Here is a 15650-nt window from a genome sequence, read left to right as displayed (position 1 = left end):
ATGCAGAAAAAAAAAACACGGAATCTAAACTTCATATCTTCCTCGCCCTTGCCCAGTGACTTCATTGCCGAATAGCCGACCGGCGTCAACACAATACCGAGCCTCTCCTTGTCCGTCTCTTCCTACTTCACTTCCCCAGCAAACAAGTACTGCGTCTAGGATATTTCCAAGGACTCCTTCCATGGCACCTAGAGCGCCCCAACCAATCGCTGCGCTGATGATGCCGACGACATATGCATATAGACTGCCCTTGTACGGTACCGTGTCGTTGCTGATCTGGAGCATGCGTGCAGTAGAAACCCAGCCTCCAAACCCGAGAGACAATGTTATCACCCAGCGAATAGCGTGCAGAAGGAGTTTTGCAAGGCGGTATGACTGTATAGACGGTCGCCCATGATCTTTGAACGAGCTTGGGCCGAGGGTCGTAGTTGGCGATGCGGCGGAAATGAAGTTCAATTGGGATAAGCCACGCGCGGCTTGATTGAGAGGTAGACCGTGAATGGATGCGAAGGTTAGGGTGAGTGGATTCGTCAGCGCCGCGATGGGTGTTGGTACGATAGAATATGCGCACATGCCGATCATCCCCGCGAGTCGCCTGGGGAGAACGATAAGTGGTAGGCGAACCATGAGTGAAATAAGCGTGGACATGCAGATCGTCCCAGCCATGGTGTATGTCGCATGGCTGAGAGATGCTTGGACTACCGTTCTCGCAGCAGGTGCGGGGACGCTGTTACGATGGAAGTACCACTGAGATACTGTAGCTGCTGTTGTAGCACGTTGTACACCCGAAATGACTGCCAACGTCCAGAAGTAATCCAGGAAGAACGCAATTCCCAGCCACCACGTGCTGGTGTCGATGATCCACCGGGATTTGTTGCTAGCAAAGTGGCCACCCAGGAAAAGACGTGTGAACATGAGAATCCAGATCCAAGACCACAGGATCACAGCAGCCAATGCCGCAATACCCACAAGCAACAGTGGAAACTGCGCTCTCAAGATTTCACTCGAGAATTCCAGCATGCCGGTGGCTTTGTCTAAGGAATGTCGCGCCTTGAAGACGGTGTACACCCAGAATCCCGCGAAGCATAGAGGTCCAAACGAGAGCCAACGCATCAGCCGATCTTGCACGCTATCACCATGCCATGACCCTTTAAAGCTTGACACAAAAGGGTAGAAAAAGAAGGAAATCGATACGACGGGTATTGCCAGTAGCATCAGTTGCACCAGAGGCCGAGCGAAGGACCGAAGTAGCGAGAGCCATAGGACTCCGACTATGACCGAAACCAACGAGTATACTCCGATGAGGTGAAAAGACGAATGTAAGACGGTATATATCGTGTCGCCCAACGGATTCTTCTTGTTTGGGGGCGACTCTTGAAGCAGAGAGATGAACCAAGTGCCAAAGATGGCACATTGCACGATTATGAACAGCTCAGCCCAGAAAAAGTTATGTCGTGGCGCTGACGTTGGGTTCTCTGGTACAACATCGGGCACGGTTTGGCGATCTGGGCTTATCGGCCGTGGATGTTCTAGCAAGGTATCCTCATCGGTTTCCTGTGGTATTGGTAGGGTATTTCGTAGTGGACTGCGACCGCGTTTCGGCCTCGGCATGTTGCGAAACTGTTGGAAAGGTGGTGGTGGCTCGTCCTGATGACCCAAGAGCTCGTCTCGGTCCAGCTCTTCTATGCTGCCTCGATCTGTAGAATCGAGCTCCACATCGACGAGATTGCCCCTTCCTCTACTGCTGCGGTCCGTAGTCTCGGAGAGCGGTACACTTGACTCACGTTCTTCATCTTCGGGGTTGTTGATGATGGTTGATCTTCCGCGTGCTGGCTTGTCGCCCTTCCAGGAGCTCTTAATCCCTCTTCCGAGACCGTACCCGGGCGCTTCATTGTCGTCCCTATCCGCGCCTATAGTATGGTCCGACCGTTGCGGGTCATCTTCGACTTCGGACGATTCAGAAAGGTTGCTTGCACCAAATTGCCGCCGTGATCGTTGTAGCGCGTAGTGGTCGGCCATCTCGCGGTCGTGCTCAACATGGTCGTCCTCCTCGCGGAAGTCATCGGTTGCAGAGTAGAAGAGCGGCGCGGGCGCGTTGGATGTCCGTGAAGCGAAGGCGAAGCGGCTCATGGCCTGCGAATTGTATGGGTTCGGCATGTTGCGACGTTGGAGGTAAGCTTGGGCGGCTCGCGAGGACGGGCGTTGCCTGTCGGGGGCGTTGCGGCTTGAAGTCGACTCGGGCTGACCCAGTGACAGCCGCGACTGAGACTGGGAGAGGAACTTGGATGCATCTGGGGAGCACGCACGTCAGTCACGCGAGTCGGCAAGCTCTCCAAGACAGAGGCGGCGGGTCTATCACATGTACCCCGATAAGGCACCAGGTCACTTACACTCGGAGAACATGATGGATAGAGTAGGCGATATAGGGCCTTATGCCTGCTGAACTTGGAGATGGCGTCTAGGTATATTTTATCGCAAGAAATGGCCCGGAGCGAGGGTGGGCTCAGGTGCGACGTCGGTGGTCAGCCGTCGTGAGGCGGTCGAGTGCAAGGGTACCAGAGTACAAGAGGCAGCCGCGGATGACGCAGCCTGAGAGACATGCAACGGAATGCCAGCAGGTTGCGCCGAGTCCAGCTGGAGATGGGCGAGATGGCGTAGGCAGCGTAGTAGCAATAGGGCAACGATGAGCTAGAGCCCACCTAGGAGTCGAGGGTTCGGTGGTTGGCGAGCTGCCGTGGATGGGTTGCTCATCATCGTGCCAAGCCAGCGCGTCGGGTTATCGATAGTCGGCCTGCCGTACCTCGTGAACCTGCAAGGCACGCGCTATTCTCCTAGCCTCAATCACTGCTCCACCCCCCATATGCAAAGCATTCGGTAAACTTGACTCTACGGCGCCGTCGACCTAAAATATCTGCGTCTGCTCGCCTTTTCGTGAGAGCAATTTTTGTCCTGACCGTGTCTGCCCGAGTCACGCCAACCCCGATATTGGCCAGATCCGGTGTACAGGAGAGACGATCGATACAAGCTACAGAGAAAAGCAACATGTCACACAGCCAAAGCCTGCGCAATGTCAATTTGTGCGTGCTTTTGACTTTGCCATGAGACGTGCTTGAAATGCTTTGCTGCGGCTCACGCAGCTGCCGAGCTATGACCGCATTGTTGAACCCTGACCTGACTACACCTATCTCACTATCATCCAACAACTTGCCGTCCGTCATACCCACACAGAACTGATACTTGCCAACTACTCTTATCTTGCATACCTTTGGAATAGAATCTGCCGTCTTCGAATACATCTACTGCCTCTGCTGTGATCGTCACATAAGCTTGCTCCCCAGATCAACTTCTATTCCCGTCGCACGGCCTCGCGCAGCATCATGGCTCAGCCGTGGGACTACATAGCCAAGATTGTGTCCTTGGGCGACTCGGGATGTGGCAAATCAAGCGTATGCGACACCATCTATGCCATCCAGCGCTCCCATACTGACGACTCACAGCTCACAGTCCGCCTTTGCGAAGGCCGCTTCTCACCACACCACGACGTGACTATCGGCGTAGAGTTCGGATCGCGCATCGTTCCCGTCGGCCCACCAGCTTCTCATTCCTTGAGCATCAATAACCCCTCCAAATCCTCACAACCGCAAGCGCCCGTATCGCCGTCGAAACAGAAGCAGGAGCAAAAACACATGAAGCTTTCGCTCTGGGACACCGCAGGACAGGAGACATACAAGAGCATCACGAGGAGTTACTTCCGGGGCGCATCGGGTGCGCTGCTCGTATTCGACATATCGCGCAAAAACACTTTCCTCTCCGCCACGTCATGGCTGCATGACTTGCGACAAATCGCCGAGGAAGGCATTGTAGTAGTGCTTGTGGGCAACAAGTCCGATCTTGCAGGTTCGTCCACCGTAACCGACTCCGACGCTGCCAACAAGCGGCAAGTCACAAGAGAAGAGGCCGAGGAATGGTGTAAAGCGAACGGGGTCATGCAGTATGTTGAGACTAGCGCCAAGAGTGGAGAGGGTGTGGAAAGAGCCTTCTTGGAAGTCGCAGAGAGGATATACCAGAATATAGAAGCTGGAAAGTACGATTTGAATGACCGGAGGAGTGGAGTCAAAGGCCCGGGAGGTGGAGCGAATAGAGCGGGAGTTAACTTGAACGATGCAAGTAGAAAGGGGAAGCAGCAGGGCTGGGGCGGATGTTGTTAAACTACGCTCCGCATCGACACGGGTATATTAAGTTGGCGTGCATTATTTGGCGTCCAAAGAGCCATACTCGGCCCGTATATAGTGTTATTGTAATGAACATATCATCACTTCTGCCGACGCATTGCCTCGGCCAGATAGACTAGATGGATCCCATCGTCCTCCCATCGAAAGCGGCGTGACGAGGCTGAGCGATATCTTAGGAATTGTTCACGTCTTTCAAATAAGCTCTAGTGGGGTGTGTTCTCCAATGAGCGTCAGTCAGATCTCCTAGTGAACATATTGTGAAGCAGGCACCAGTGCTTCTTCTTTTTCTATCACTGTATGTTTGTATGATGTACACACGCTGACTATGCCCAGCCTCCAAAACGAACATCAACAAGGCGAGCCAAATCTTCCCAGCGATTATTTCAAATATGTACGTGGTGGCGCGCTGGTTCTTGTGCACTGAATAGATCGAGTAAAACCGATGATCTAAGCTTCGGTGCGCCACCAGGCAACTTACCCAGTCCCAGACGTTCAATAAGCTATCTCAAACAAACCCAGATATTGCCTCGCATGAATTTGCCTCTTTCGAACGTCAGGAAACCAGTCGACTACTTTGCCGTCGCGCCAAGCACAGCGAGCGTCAAGCTCGCCAACGATACCCACCTTGTTCATAAATGCAACGACATTCTAAGCAAGACTTCTTTACAGTGCAGTTGTTTCTCAAGGACCTACTAGTCGCTAGAAAATGTCAGTGACGTGAACCGCTGGTGCAGGCGACATCTGCCTCTTGCTGTCGTCCTCACCTCTTCAACACCCACTGTTGAGTCTACTACATGCAAGTGGCTGACAGGTTGATAACAATAATTCCGTATCAGAAACGAAGTTGTTACTGGGCGCAGGATTACACTGGCTGATTGAAGCAGAACGTTGTAGCCATATGCATGGGGATAGTGTTAAGAGCTTCTACTGTCGTCTGCAGGAGAGTCTACATAAAATTGAGATAACGCTACATGCAAAGGCGTAGTTTTCACATGTTGTCATTTTTCGCGTTAAGATGTTTCAAGAAGCCCTAAAGTTTCTCACATGATAGGATTCTTCCAAGCTACCTTAGTAAGATGCGTGTTCCAGCTTAGGTCTCATTTAGTTCGAATTATCTAGCTGATGTCTTGTAGAGTCCTTCAAAAAAAATCAATACAAGATTTACGTACTACCGGTCACATAGACGAAGCAGTTGTGCCATCCAGGAGTTACATTACTGTATGTTCATGTTAGATTGAAGCAGTAGAACCTGGAGCATAACCCACCATTTCCTTGTACACATATCAGATCTCAAGTCTCTCAAGTATGGCAAGATGCATGTCGACTCATCAGCTGTATACATCACTCAAAACTGGACAGGCAAGCATTAAACAGCTAGACACGTCGTGTATGAGTTTGCGTCACGTCCAAAGACTGCTGAGACGACTCTTGACAATCTTCATGCAACTGGGTCGGAAGCTACTGCATCAAGCACTTTTTCAATGTATTACTATTCAATTCCTTGAAAGAACTGAGACCAACAGAATACAAAGCGCAATTCCGTCGAGTTTTCAGCCACAGCCAGCGGGCTCAAAGAACTGTTCGATAACGAAGACTACAATTGTCAGCACAAGGAGCCTAGCATAGACTGCACTGTACGTAACAAATACAATATTCTCTAGCACATGCGTGAGCATATCGAATTCGTCTTACCTGCGATCGGACTTTATGGCTTATTTACGGTAGCTCAGTCAAACCTAGGAGCTAGAACCCTAACTACCACCAATAAGACTGTACTTCGTGGGCCTAAAGGTCTCTCGATAGGTTTGTATATCATAGCCATTCGGTGTTTGCGCGCACCTCATGACATTCCAGTTGTTGTCAATAGAACCATACCGCAAATGAGCTCGGTATCGCTCAGTTTGCAGACTAAACCTACCTTCTAAACCTACGAGCTTTCTTCTCAGAAACCACATATCCCATACAATCTTATCGAAATTAGGGTTGTGGATCAGTCGGTCTGTAGCTGAAGCCGATGTAGTAATAGAGACTACCTTCAATATTCAGATAATGCATTTCATCATCTAGCCACAGCAGAGTTAGATGCATCCAATTAGTAGCTTAATAGATGTTGATACTGCTGGAAGATTCGATATCTTCATAGACGCCTTAACGAGTCTTCCCTATCTGCTTTGTAATATAACACCGTTGAGTAGTGTTATCTCTCTCTTGTACAGTCAGATCGAAAGCACATTACCTCAGTTCTACGACAAACGGCAATGCCACGAATAGAGAAACCTAGGTCTACAAAACGTCAGCGTCGTTGTTGATCGGGCGCTACGAGTGTTGCGGATACGTATAACGATCACGGTGACGTCTATCCAAGTGCTGAAGGTGGTTATGTCGAAAGTGAAAGAACGTAATTCGCACGAGATCTCCCCACAGTTATCTTTATATAAGTACCTTCGCAATATCTCAAGCACCTACGTCACCAATACCAACACTAGGCAGATTACCTCTGTTAGTGCTACGGTACGCCTCAATAATACTATTGCTAGCAGCGAAAGAACAGTCGCTAAACTCATGGACTTACAATCATACTAATCTAGCGCCGACTTCAAGACCTTTCTCCGTCTAGCCTACCAGAAGGATGCCGTCTTGGCTTACCTCTTGAAGTATGCACCTGCATATGGGAAGATATCAACAACTTTTCATGTGGTGCATACCCAGATGTTTCAACTATCAGAGACGGATCACGGGTCTATTAGTTTTTTTTTTTGGGTTCGATCTGTATATGCGTATACAGATCCCCGGAGGTTTTCAACGATGTTACCGTGGGAAACAATCCTGGGTGCCCGGACGGCTTTGCAGCGAGTCCGCGGCGGAAGCCGGTCACGGGACACGGAACTCCGTGATATGAGGAGATGCGGAGCATGCTGCGCTGGAACTGCATACTAGTAGTTGTTTTGAGTATACAACGTTACCTAGATACTAGGGCTTGTCGGGCTCTGCAAATCTGTCAATGAATACAATAACTCAGTCGTCCGGTCAGCTGACCTCGTCGACATCATGAAATGGTGCTTGCTGAAAATGACCATTAAGAGTAATGATTATCAACCCCCTTCTTGCCCATTTCCATCTCTCCAAACCCGACTCATTGTTCTAAACGAGGCTAGCACAATCATCAATAGCGCTGCCAAGATCGTTCGATAACTTACACGTACTCGTGGGATAGACTAGCTTTCTTCCAAAAAACCTTGAATACTCAACAAAGCAAAAACACAAAACATATCGTGGGTGCATCGACGTAACGCCATGAAGAGTTACGGCTCACTCCACGGACTACTGCCCACGTTTCAATGCCTCAGTCATATGATTCGTGAACAGGCCCTCCAGCGCTGATACCACCCGCCTAGAAGCAGTCACGAGGCCATGACCTGGCCAAAAGTAAATGAGTACTTTGCTGACATGGGGCTTAGCGGGACACTAAGCACGTATCGAACTCATCTCCCGCGATGGCAGAGGTATTCTCCGGACTGCCCCCATAGCATGGACCAGCTGGTTCTCATGGTGGCTGCCCGGGAAGCAGGTTCAGAAATCGCTACTTCTTGCCTCTCTCCAGGATATGCGGCATGTGGAACCCCCATTAGCCATGACAGCCCGGACCGTGGACGTGGATCTCCATGAGGCTTATCTTCGGGCTTGTTCGTGATTGTGCGATTTCCGGTGGAGATTAGGACCGGTTTGCAAGGTTATCGCATCCCCACGTCTACAAGTCGCCATCCATGGGGCTTTCGGATTGTGCGAATGCAGTACTACCGCTGGCAGTTGAGACGCTACTGACGCGGTACAGGTAGCGCGGAAAAGCTAAGAAAGTTCCGTTGGGCGGTCGGTATGTTTAGGGCTAAGGCTAAGGACGATCTGATAGCTGCGACGCAGAGCTATGGCGGGGATGATGTGCCGTGCTGCAACAGCATGCATGAGGCTCAGCTGCAGGTTGCAGATCGTTTTGGTGGCCGTTGGACAGGATCCTCGCAGAAGGACAAGTCGGTGAACGAGTCATGGGTGGATCCAGAATCGAAGAATCTGGAAACGAGGAGGCGAGGCGGATGCGCGCTGCTGACTTCATAGCACGTCTAATCACGGATACGATGGAGATCCACTTGATATCACTAATTCGCGTATGCGTCGGAATAACCCCCAGCCCCGAGCTTCGACCCCATCACCCGCAGCTTCCCCAGGTGCATAGATAACAAACTTGACAGCTGAGGCCACGCGGCTTGTAGTCGCCACGATGTACGTTGGGGGGTTGTCGCATGTATTGCCAAGATGGATGAAAACGCGGTCTGGTCGATGCAAGCCTTGCGTCGGCGATGCAGCCGAGATGCTTGCAAGCTTCGGTGTTCCTGGCGGTCCGCACCCCCACGCAAAGCCGGCGGCGGTGAGGTTCTGGTGGACGCAAGCCACAGCGTTTTCAGTAGTCCCTTGAACATCCTTCACCTAGCACGCAAAAGTTGTGCACATCGCACAAAATCGCCTTACAACAGACACTACGGCGCAATTGTGGCTCCTCCAAGCTGCGAGCGGAAGCGGGAGCGCAAAGTCTGAAACCCCTGTCCGGTCTAAAAAATGGGTCTTGTGTAGAGACGCGTCAGGGCAAAAAGTTTGAATCTATTCGAGGTGTCGTGAAGTCGCCCAGATGTTGCGGCTCAATCTGGGCGTTTTGGCACGCACCACCAGCCCGCGACGTACACAACACAATGCAAGCCGCAGCCTCCTTTTGCTAACCCACGTTTCCCAAAGCACAGGCTATCAGCTTGCGAATCCCGACTCATAATCCACCATGTCTAGACCCTCCGAAAAAATAGGGGCCCTAATCCGACTTTTTTTGGCACCATGCTCAAGGTTCTACGCATGTGCCCACAAAAAGGATTGAGCTGCTGCTTTATAAATACTTGAACACCACGTCCTCTACCTTCTCTCATCCACGTATTCCTGTATTCCCATTCCAATCTTACATTCTTCACCATGCCTCCCCAAGTACCCAGAAACTTGCTGCGCGCTGCCCGCGCTCGCGCCGTTTTCCAATCCACCAGACCCTCCCGCCCTGCTGCCGTCAGGTTCCAGAGCTCCGAGGCTGTCCGCCGGACACAGGAGAGCAACAATGTCTACAACGCCCCTCCCAGAGCATTCTCCCAACGTAAAGAGGAGAAATTCACCGCTGGAACCGCTTCCACATCGCAGCGCCAGACACCAGCAGCTCCCCTAAAGCTCAACAGCAAGAATCTCTCCCAACTCCAGAATGTCACCGTCCCCACCTACCAACGTGAGGGTGTCAAGCAGGGCATCGTCCACGTCGGTGTCGGTGGTTTCCACAGGGCCCATCTCGCAGCCTACGTTGACACTCTTCTCGAGCAATTCAACGTCCAGGACTGGTCTATCTGCGGTGTTGACCTTCAGCCATTTGCTGCTCCCATGCGCGATGCCTTGAAGCCCCAAGATAACCTCTACACCATCATTGAGCGTGCTGCTGAGGGCCCCACCGCTCGTGTTTGCGGTAGTATCACCGACTACCTTTTTGCTCCCGACAGCAGCGAGGCAGTCATCGCCAAGATGGCTCACCCCGACACTCACATTGTTTCAATGACTGTCACCGAGAGTGGTTACTACATGAACGAGAACACCCACCAGCTCCAGACCGACCACCCTGATGTCGCCGCCGATCTGGCCGGTGAGCAGCCGCCACGAACCGTCTTCGGTTACCTCTACGCCGCTATGGAAAGGCGTCATGCCGCCGGTCTACGACCATTCACTGTTCTGTCTTGCGATAACATGCAGAAGAACGGTGACATTAGCCGGAACATGTTGGTCTCATTCGCTCGTCACCAGAACCCAGAGGTCGCCGACTGGATTGCCAACAACGGTGCTTTCCCCAACTCCATGGTTGACCGCATCACCCCCCGTACCAACGACGAGGACAAGGTCAGCCTCGCCGAGAACTTTGGTGTTGAGGACGCATGGCCCGTTGTCACTGAGCCCTTCCACCAGTGGGTTCTCGAGGACAAGTTTGTTGACGGTCGCCCTCCCTTCGAGAAGGCCGGTGTCCAGATCGTCCCCGACGTGCACAAAGTTGAGGAGTACGAGATGATCAAACTACGTCTCCTTAACGGCAGCCACTCCGCTATGGGATACGCCGGCCAGCTCGCAGGATTCACTTACATCCACGAAGTTATCGGACACCCTGTCTACCGCCAATTCGTCATCAACATGATGCACCAAGAAGTCAAGCCCCTTCTCCCCCAGATCCCCGGTGTCAGTGTCGACGACTACTGCAACACCCTCCTGGGCCGATTCTCCAACCCTACCCTCAAGGACGAGCTTCCCCGTATCTGCCTCGGCGGCAGTGGCAAGATTCCTCAGTTCATTATGCCTAGCATTGCTGAGCAGATTGTCGCCAATGGCCCTCTTCGCCGCCTCACCCTTGTGGCTGCTGCTTGGTTCCGCTACAACAGCGGTATCGACGACGCTGGCAAGGCCTTCAAGGTTGATGACCCCATGGTCGAGGAGCTCCAGGCTAGGGCCACAGAGGGCCCCTTGGCTCAGCTTGAGATCAAGACTCTGTTCGGTAACGACCTCCGTGACGATCAGCGTTTCGTTTCTGAGCTCAAGGCTGCATTGGAGGGCTTGGAGCGCGAAGGTGCTTTGGCCATGATTGAGAAGTACGCTTAAGTGTGCGTTAGGAGAAAAGAGATACCCCAGGGCGACAAGCGTTGCGTCGCCATACTAGACTATGTGTCTTTTGGATTGGTTTATGCGAAGCATATAGATGATAGATGTTGGGACATTTGCAGCATTGGCGTTGACCTCAAAAAGAAAGTGTTACAGCAAGCGTTTTTTGTATAGCATTTTAATCATAGCATTTGATCGTTCATGATATCTACAGATGCACTGCAATAATTGACCATCCGCGAATTAACTATTTTTTTCCCATGCGTCTAACATACTGCAGCAATTGAGCGAGCAACATCTTCCGGTCGATATGTGGGCGCCTTGCTTAACCCTCACAATGTAGGCATAACCGCGGAGACCGATGACGTCACTATGATCATCGTATCATTGTCGGTGCCACCGTGCCCAGATGCGTCGCTACATCTGCAGCCTTATCTTCACGCTACGCTTCCTCAACATGAGCTTTGTTGGTGTAGCATGCGTTATCTACTGAGGCCTGCGGCGCTCTCACCTCTCGTACAAGATCAAATTTCAAGACCAAATTCCATGCTCGTACCCACTTTCTTCGCAAAGATTACACAAATTCGCCTCTGTGGGGCAACTGCAGCGAGATGGAGTGGAGTTCGCGTACTGAGCTGCTCCCTCCAAACTGGGACGGGACCCAGAATTTTGGACCCTGTGATGAAGCGCTAATGTACAAGTCCCACTGCGCGGTCTCACTAGAATTTCTCCAGCAGATCTTGCCGCTTCTAGTTTTCTCCAGCTTGCCGAGTTGCGCCACCCAAAATACCTAGGTACATGTATTCAGCCTTCCTTTTTAGTCCTGGAATCTTGGCGCTATGCCGCGTCTGCTTCTGGGTGGTACGCTTTGTATACCTGCACGGCACCCTCAACACTTTGTACTAGCCCGAAGAAGAGGTTAAGGCCTATCGCCACCGTTGCTATCCATGAGTCGAGCCAGTGGTCGCCTCTCTTACTACCTTTCAGCGCTTTAGCAACGCCTTGGAGGTTGGCGTGGCTTCCTCGACTGCCTCCTCTAGCAGAACCAATCGATCTCGCCAGAACTGGAATCGCCTAAGACGTCTAAATGGATGTCCAGGCCAAAAATTGCCACATTGTGTTGATGGGCTGTCTACCGCCGTCTGCGTTGAGTTTGCTCGCTGCTTCCCCAACAACTATCGTCTCACCTTGCGATCTGACTCTGGAAATGACGGGGCGAGCACGTCCAACGATTCTTTGATCAGGCTGTCTGGGAAAATCGGACTATGAGACTGTACAGTAAGTATTGCTCTGTGCTGGTCTAACAATGTGTTCACACCTTTCTGTGGTTACCATCTTTCTCAAGAGTGATGCATGATGGAACACTCACAGCTTTTTGTCTTGTTCGACAAGATGCGAATGACCGAATTATCGGTCAGTATTACCTCGATGCCTGACACTCGCTCGATGTTATGACACGTGAGATCCAGATCAACGACATCATCCTTCGAATTCAGTTCAATATCAGGGGTTGACTGAAATACTCACGTACGGCATCTGGAATGAGTAGCCTTAGCTCAGAGTAAGGAATGCTTAGCGGATATCTCGGAAGAACGTGGTCCGATGCTGATCATTGTAAATATGCGAGTCGCTTACTTCAAAGAACCGTCTAACATGTCCTTCTCGTTTATCGCCGATATCTGCATCGTGAGTATCAGACGGAGCTTTTCTCTGGTTTCTCTTTTGTCAGCCACGTCTTCCAACAGGTGCGCGACCCGCAAAAGAGCAGTTCAGCCTTCTGGGACCAGAAATTGTGGAACAACTCAACTGAGTGTTCGCAGAATGATATCCCAGCATTATGCTCTTCCATTTGTATAAGCTTAGACGATCGGCAGAATCAGCGATACCAATGATCATGTTCTTTTGCGAGGAAAACGAACCGCGTAAGATGGCTAAGAAGGTTATTGATGAGGAGGGTCTTCCAAGAAAGCTCCTTGGATTTCGGACTGGACATCTTGCTAGGATACCTGACGTGAGAAAATCGATACAATCAGCAGCTGAACGCAAAAGATTGCAACAGGTGAATGAACCTGGATTGGTATCGGAAGTCTATTCAGACCATCAGGATGCCCATATTCTCCAACAACGGCGACAATGTTCTGCGGAAAGCTACAGCCAATGCTATCCTCGACCGAGGGAAAAAAGCCTACCGGTCTATCTCTCACGTAGTCTTTGGCGACACATCGTCACCACCAACAGGATTCATGGAAATCAAGAACGAAGCCGAACATCAAGAGGCAAACACAACATTATTTGCTAGTGTCAGCTCACCAGAAGAGAATCCTAACGGTCAGCCAGAATCAATAGCATACACGTCCATTTCTTCAACATATCCGCCTGAAAGCGCTCTTAGGGCAACCTCAACCCCAAAAAATCAAGGGTGTCCAGATCCGGCAAGCTTGCAGCACTTGGGCAACATGACCAGACATTCAACAGTCGGACTGGGTAGTGATCTTTGTCAATCATAATGTGGTCGCGTCTACCATCCATAAGCTTAAAAGTTTCATACAAGGTGATCACGTTGAAAGATAGCGGATCTGGTTTCCGACACTCGAAGTATTAAGATCATGGCCCAAACTGTACGCGGCTCTACTGGCGGACAATTTTGCTCTAGGGCAACGTACATGCGACTACCAAACAGTACGAGCTTCCAAAAGGTCTTCCAAACCGTGTTATATTTTGTCCTCGAATCGGTTGACTGTGGTGTTGCCATGTCAGACGCCGTAAACGGAGAGCCTTGTGGCCATATAATAGTGAGCTATCGTTTCCATGCTGTCAGACACAAGATACCTGGACATACACTCAGTTTGTTAGTGATAGTGTGCCTTCTTGCAGATGGGCATGCAGCAACAGGAATCCCCTCGGGTGCTGAGGATCCGTTGGAATCTAACTATAGCCTTGAGGCTCTTTTAGATATACAAGTTCGCGACAAAAGGACTCGGATTGTTCAGGCGATGCAAAACTAAGGATGGGGGCCTGTTGTCATAGCCAAAAACCATTGTGTCAGTCAAGCATGGTGCATTGTTTGAATCCTTGTACTACATAGATCATAAATGGTGTTTCCTGTTTTGCTGCTCCTTGCCGAATGAAGAAACGACTTGTATATTACGTGGCATCTCTACCGATCTGAATAGATGATATCCTCGCTACCATCATTCACAGTCGTCGTGACGTCTTTTTCTTATCTGAGGAGTATACCGAAACTAATATATTCACAAGAGAAGTACCTGTACCCAACAAATGCCAAAAGAACACAAAAGGGTATCACTGCGCCGATTATCGTACAAAACCTTCCCATCGTACGTGTACATCCCAAACGTCGTATAAAGATAACATCAAGATCCTACCGTGTTGTCCTACGAAGGCGTCATCTTGACGACTCCAAAACCATCGTCTTTTGGTGTCGCCCTTCCTCCGCCAACCATGAATGTCCCACTGCCCTTCTCGTCGAACCAGCGACTACTCCTATGCCAGCTAGGGAGGTTTTCAGGGTCTTCGTCCTCATTCTTGCAGCCTCTTCTGCAGCCTCCATTTTGCCGCCACTGCGTACCAGCCCACTTCATACAACGTGCGTATTCAGCGCAACGACCGGCTCTTCGTTTCTTTTGTTGCGAGAAGTCTGTGAGGGTCTGTCGTGGTGTGAGACGACGGAGAGTTATGACAGCGTGCGCACAGAGGTCGGATATAGGAAGGGGTAGATGGGTAAGAGCGAGCGCTGTCGTTTCGAGCGATTCGAGGCTGTAAAGAAGTTCGTCTGGTGCTGCAAGGAGGAACGACACTGGCTGTTGGACTGTAAGAGAGTTTGATATGAGACTCGAGGCTTTGCGCCTGAGTATGCGCCTGGGTCCGGTTTCCAGCTCTTTTCGTTGCTCAGGCTCGATAGCGGGCGTTAACGGTGTGACTGCTCTAACCATCGCATCGTCCAGTTCCTCGAGCGCTCCGATCGCGGCTCCGTCCACTTCCCACTCCAGCACTTCCTTCTCGCAGCCGGCCATGCCCATGTAGATCAAGTCTTTTAATTCCATCAGCAGCTCGAAGATCATGCGTTGTGGTACGGGTCGTTGTTCGAAGAGCGTCTGTATTGGTGGAAGGAATCTTTGCGCTATCTCGCCTCCAGTGTATAGGTTCTTTCCATGTGCAAAAGGGGCATTGTCAGCCATCTGTATTTCGATCTTTGACATTTGACGTGAGAGGCCAGCAGCAAGGTGACGGATTTGGATAAGCGGGTTTTGTGTGAGAGAACATTGAAGGGTCGAAGAGAGGTCTAATCGTTGAGAGTCAGTATATGCGCCTTTCTGGACAAACTCCATAAATCACAAATCGTTGGGCATATACCAGTAAATGCGACCTCTCCGGCAAGGGCAACGAGCGCCTCCGCGAGCTCTTTTTCCTTTTCCTTCAGTTCACGTCTTTGCGCCTGCATAGCCCGCCATGGTACGACGAAGCCAATGCTCTTTCCGACATTGTCTACTGCCTTTCCATCTGCGATCTCTTGCGTGCTATCCACGGTACTGCCCTTGTTATATTTCTTGCCCTTTTGGCCGCGAGCATCTTCTTGGTGGTACTGGAATGCGAGGAGGAGATCGTTGTTGTCTTTGGTATGGCGGATATTGCGCCATACGCTTAGGACGGCATTGGTGGAGAAGATTTGTTGATATGGCGACATGATGG

General features: G+C 50.9%; 5 protein-coding genes across 5 annotated transcripts; 3 read left to right on the top strand and 2 right to left on the bottom strand.

Moving 5' to 3' along the window:
- Positions 1-24: 24 nt before the first annotated feature.
- Positions 25-2403, bottom strand: AA0111_g4983 (hypothetical protein; the record flags this gene model as incomplete). The annotated part of the gene is made up of 2 exons (XM_028651044.1): positions 25-2291; positions 2391-2403. 2 exons carry the CDS (start codon positions 2401-2403, stop codon positions 25-27), a joined length of 2280 nt encoding a protein of 759 aa, XP_028507626.1.
- Positions 2404-3377: 974 nt separating this feature from the next.
- AA0111_g4982 (hypothetical protein) lies at positions 3378-4208 on the top strand (the record flags this gene model as incomplete). The annotated part of the gene is made up of 2 exons (XM_028651043.1): positions 3378-3446; positions 3498-4208. The coding sequence occupies 2 exons, from the start codon at positions 3378-3380 to the stop codon at positions 4206-4208; spliced, it is 780 nt and encodes a 259-aa protein (XP_028507627.1).
- A 5031-nt stretch (positions 4209-9239) lies between these two features.
- On the top strand, positions 9240-10940 carry AA0111_g4981 (Mannitol 2-dehydrogenase; the record flags this gene model as incomplete). The annotated part of the gene is made up of 1 exon (XM_028651042.1): positions 9240-10940. The coding sequence occupies one exon, from the start codon at positions 9240-9242 to the stop codon at positions 10938-10940; it is 1701 nt and encodes a 566-aa protein (XP_028507628.1).
- Positions 10941-13045: 2105 nt separating this feature from the next.
- AA0111_g4980 (hypothetical protein) lies at positions 13046-13447 on the top strand (the record flags this gene model as incomplete). Its single annotated transcript, XM_028651041.1, has 1 exon — positions 13046-13447. One exon carries the CDS (start codon positions 13046-13048, stop codon positions 13445-13447), a length of 402 nt encoding a protein of 133 aa, XP_028507605.1.
- An 888-nt stretch (positions 13448-14335) lies between these two features.
- AA0111_g4979 (hypothetical protein) lies at positions 14336-15645 on the bottom strand (the record flags this gene model as incomplete). Its single annotated transcript, XM_028651039.1, has 2 exons — positions 14336-15243; positions 15315-15645. 2 exons carry the CDS (start codon positions 15643-15645, stop codon positions 14336-14338), a joined length of 1239 nt encoding a protein of 412 aa, XP_028507737.1.
- Positions 15646-15650: the final 5 nt, after the last annotated feature.

Source organism: Alternaria arborescens (assembly GCF_004154835.1).
Source record: "Alternaria arborescens strain FERA 675 chromosome Unknown contig_9, whole genome shotgun sequence".
Lineage (NCBI taxonomy): Eukaryota > Fungi > Ascomycota > Dothideomycetes > Pleosporales > Pleosporaceae > Alternaria > Alternaria arborescens.
Note: the sequence above shows the minus strand (reverse complement) of the source record. Positions and strands in the feature narration are given on the sequence as shown.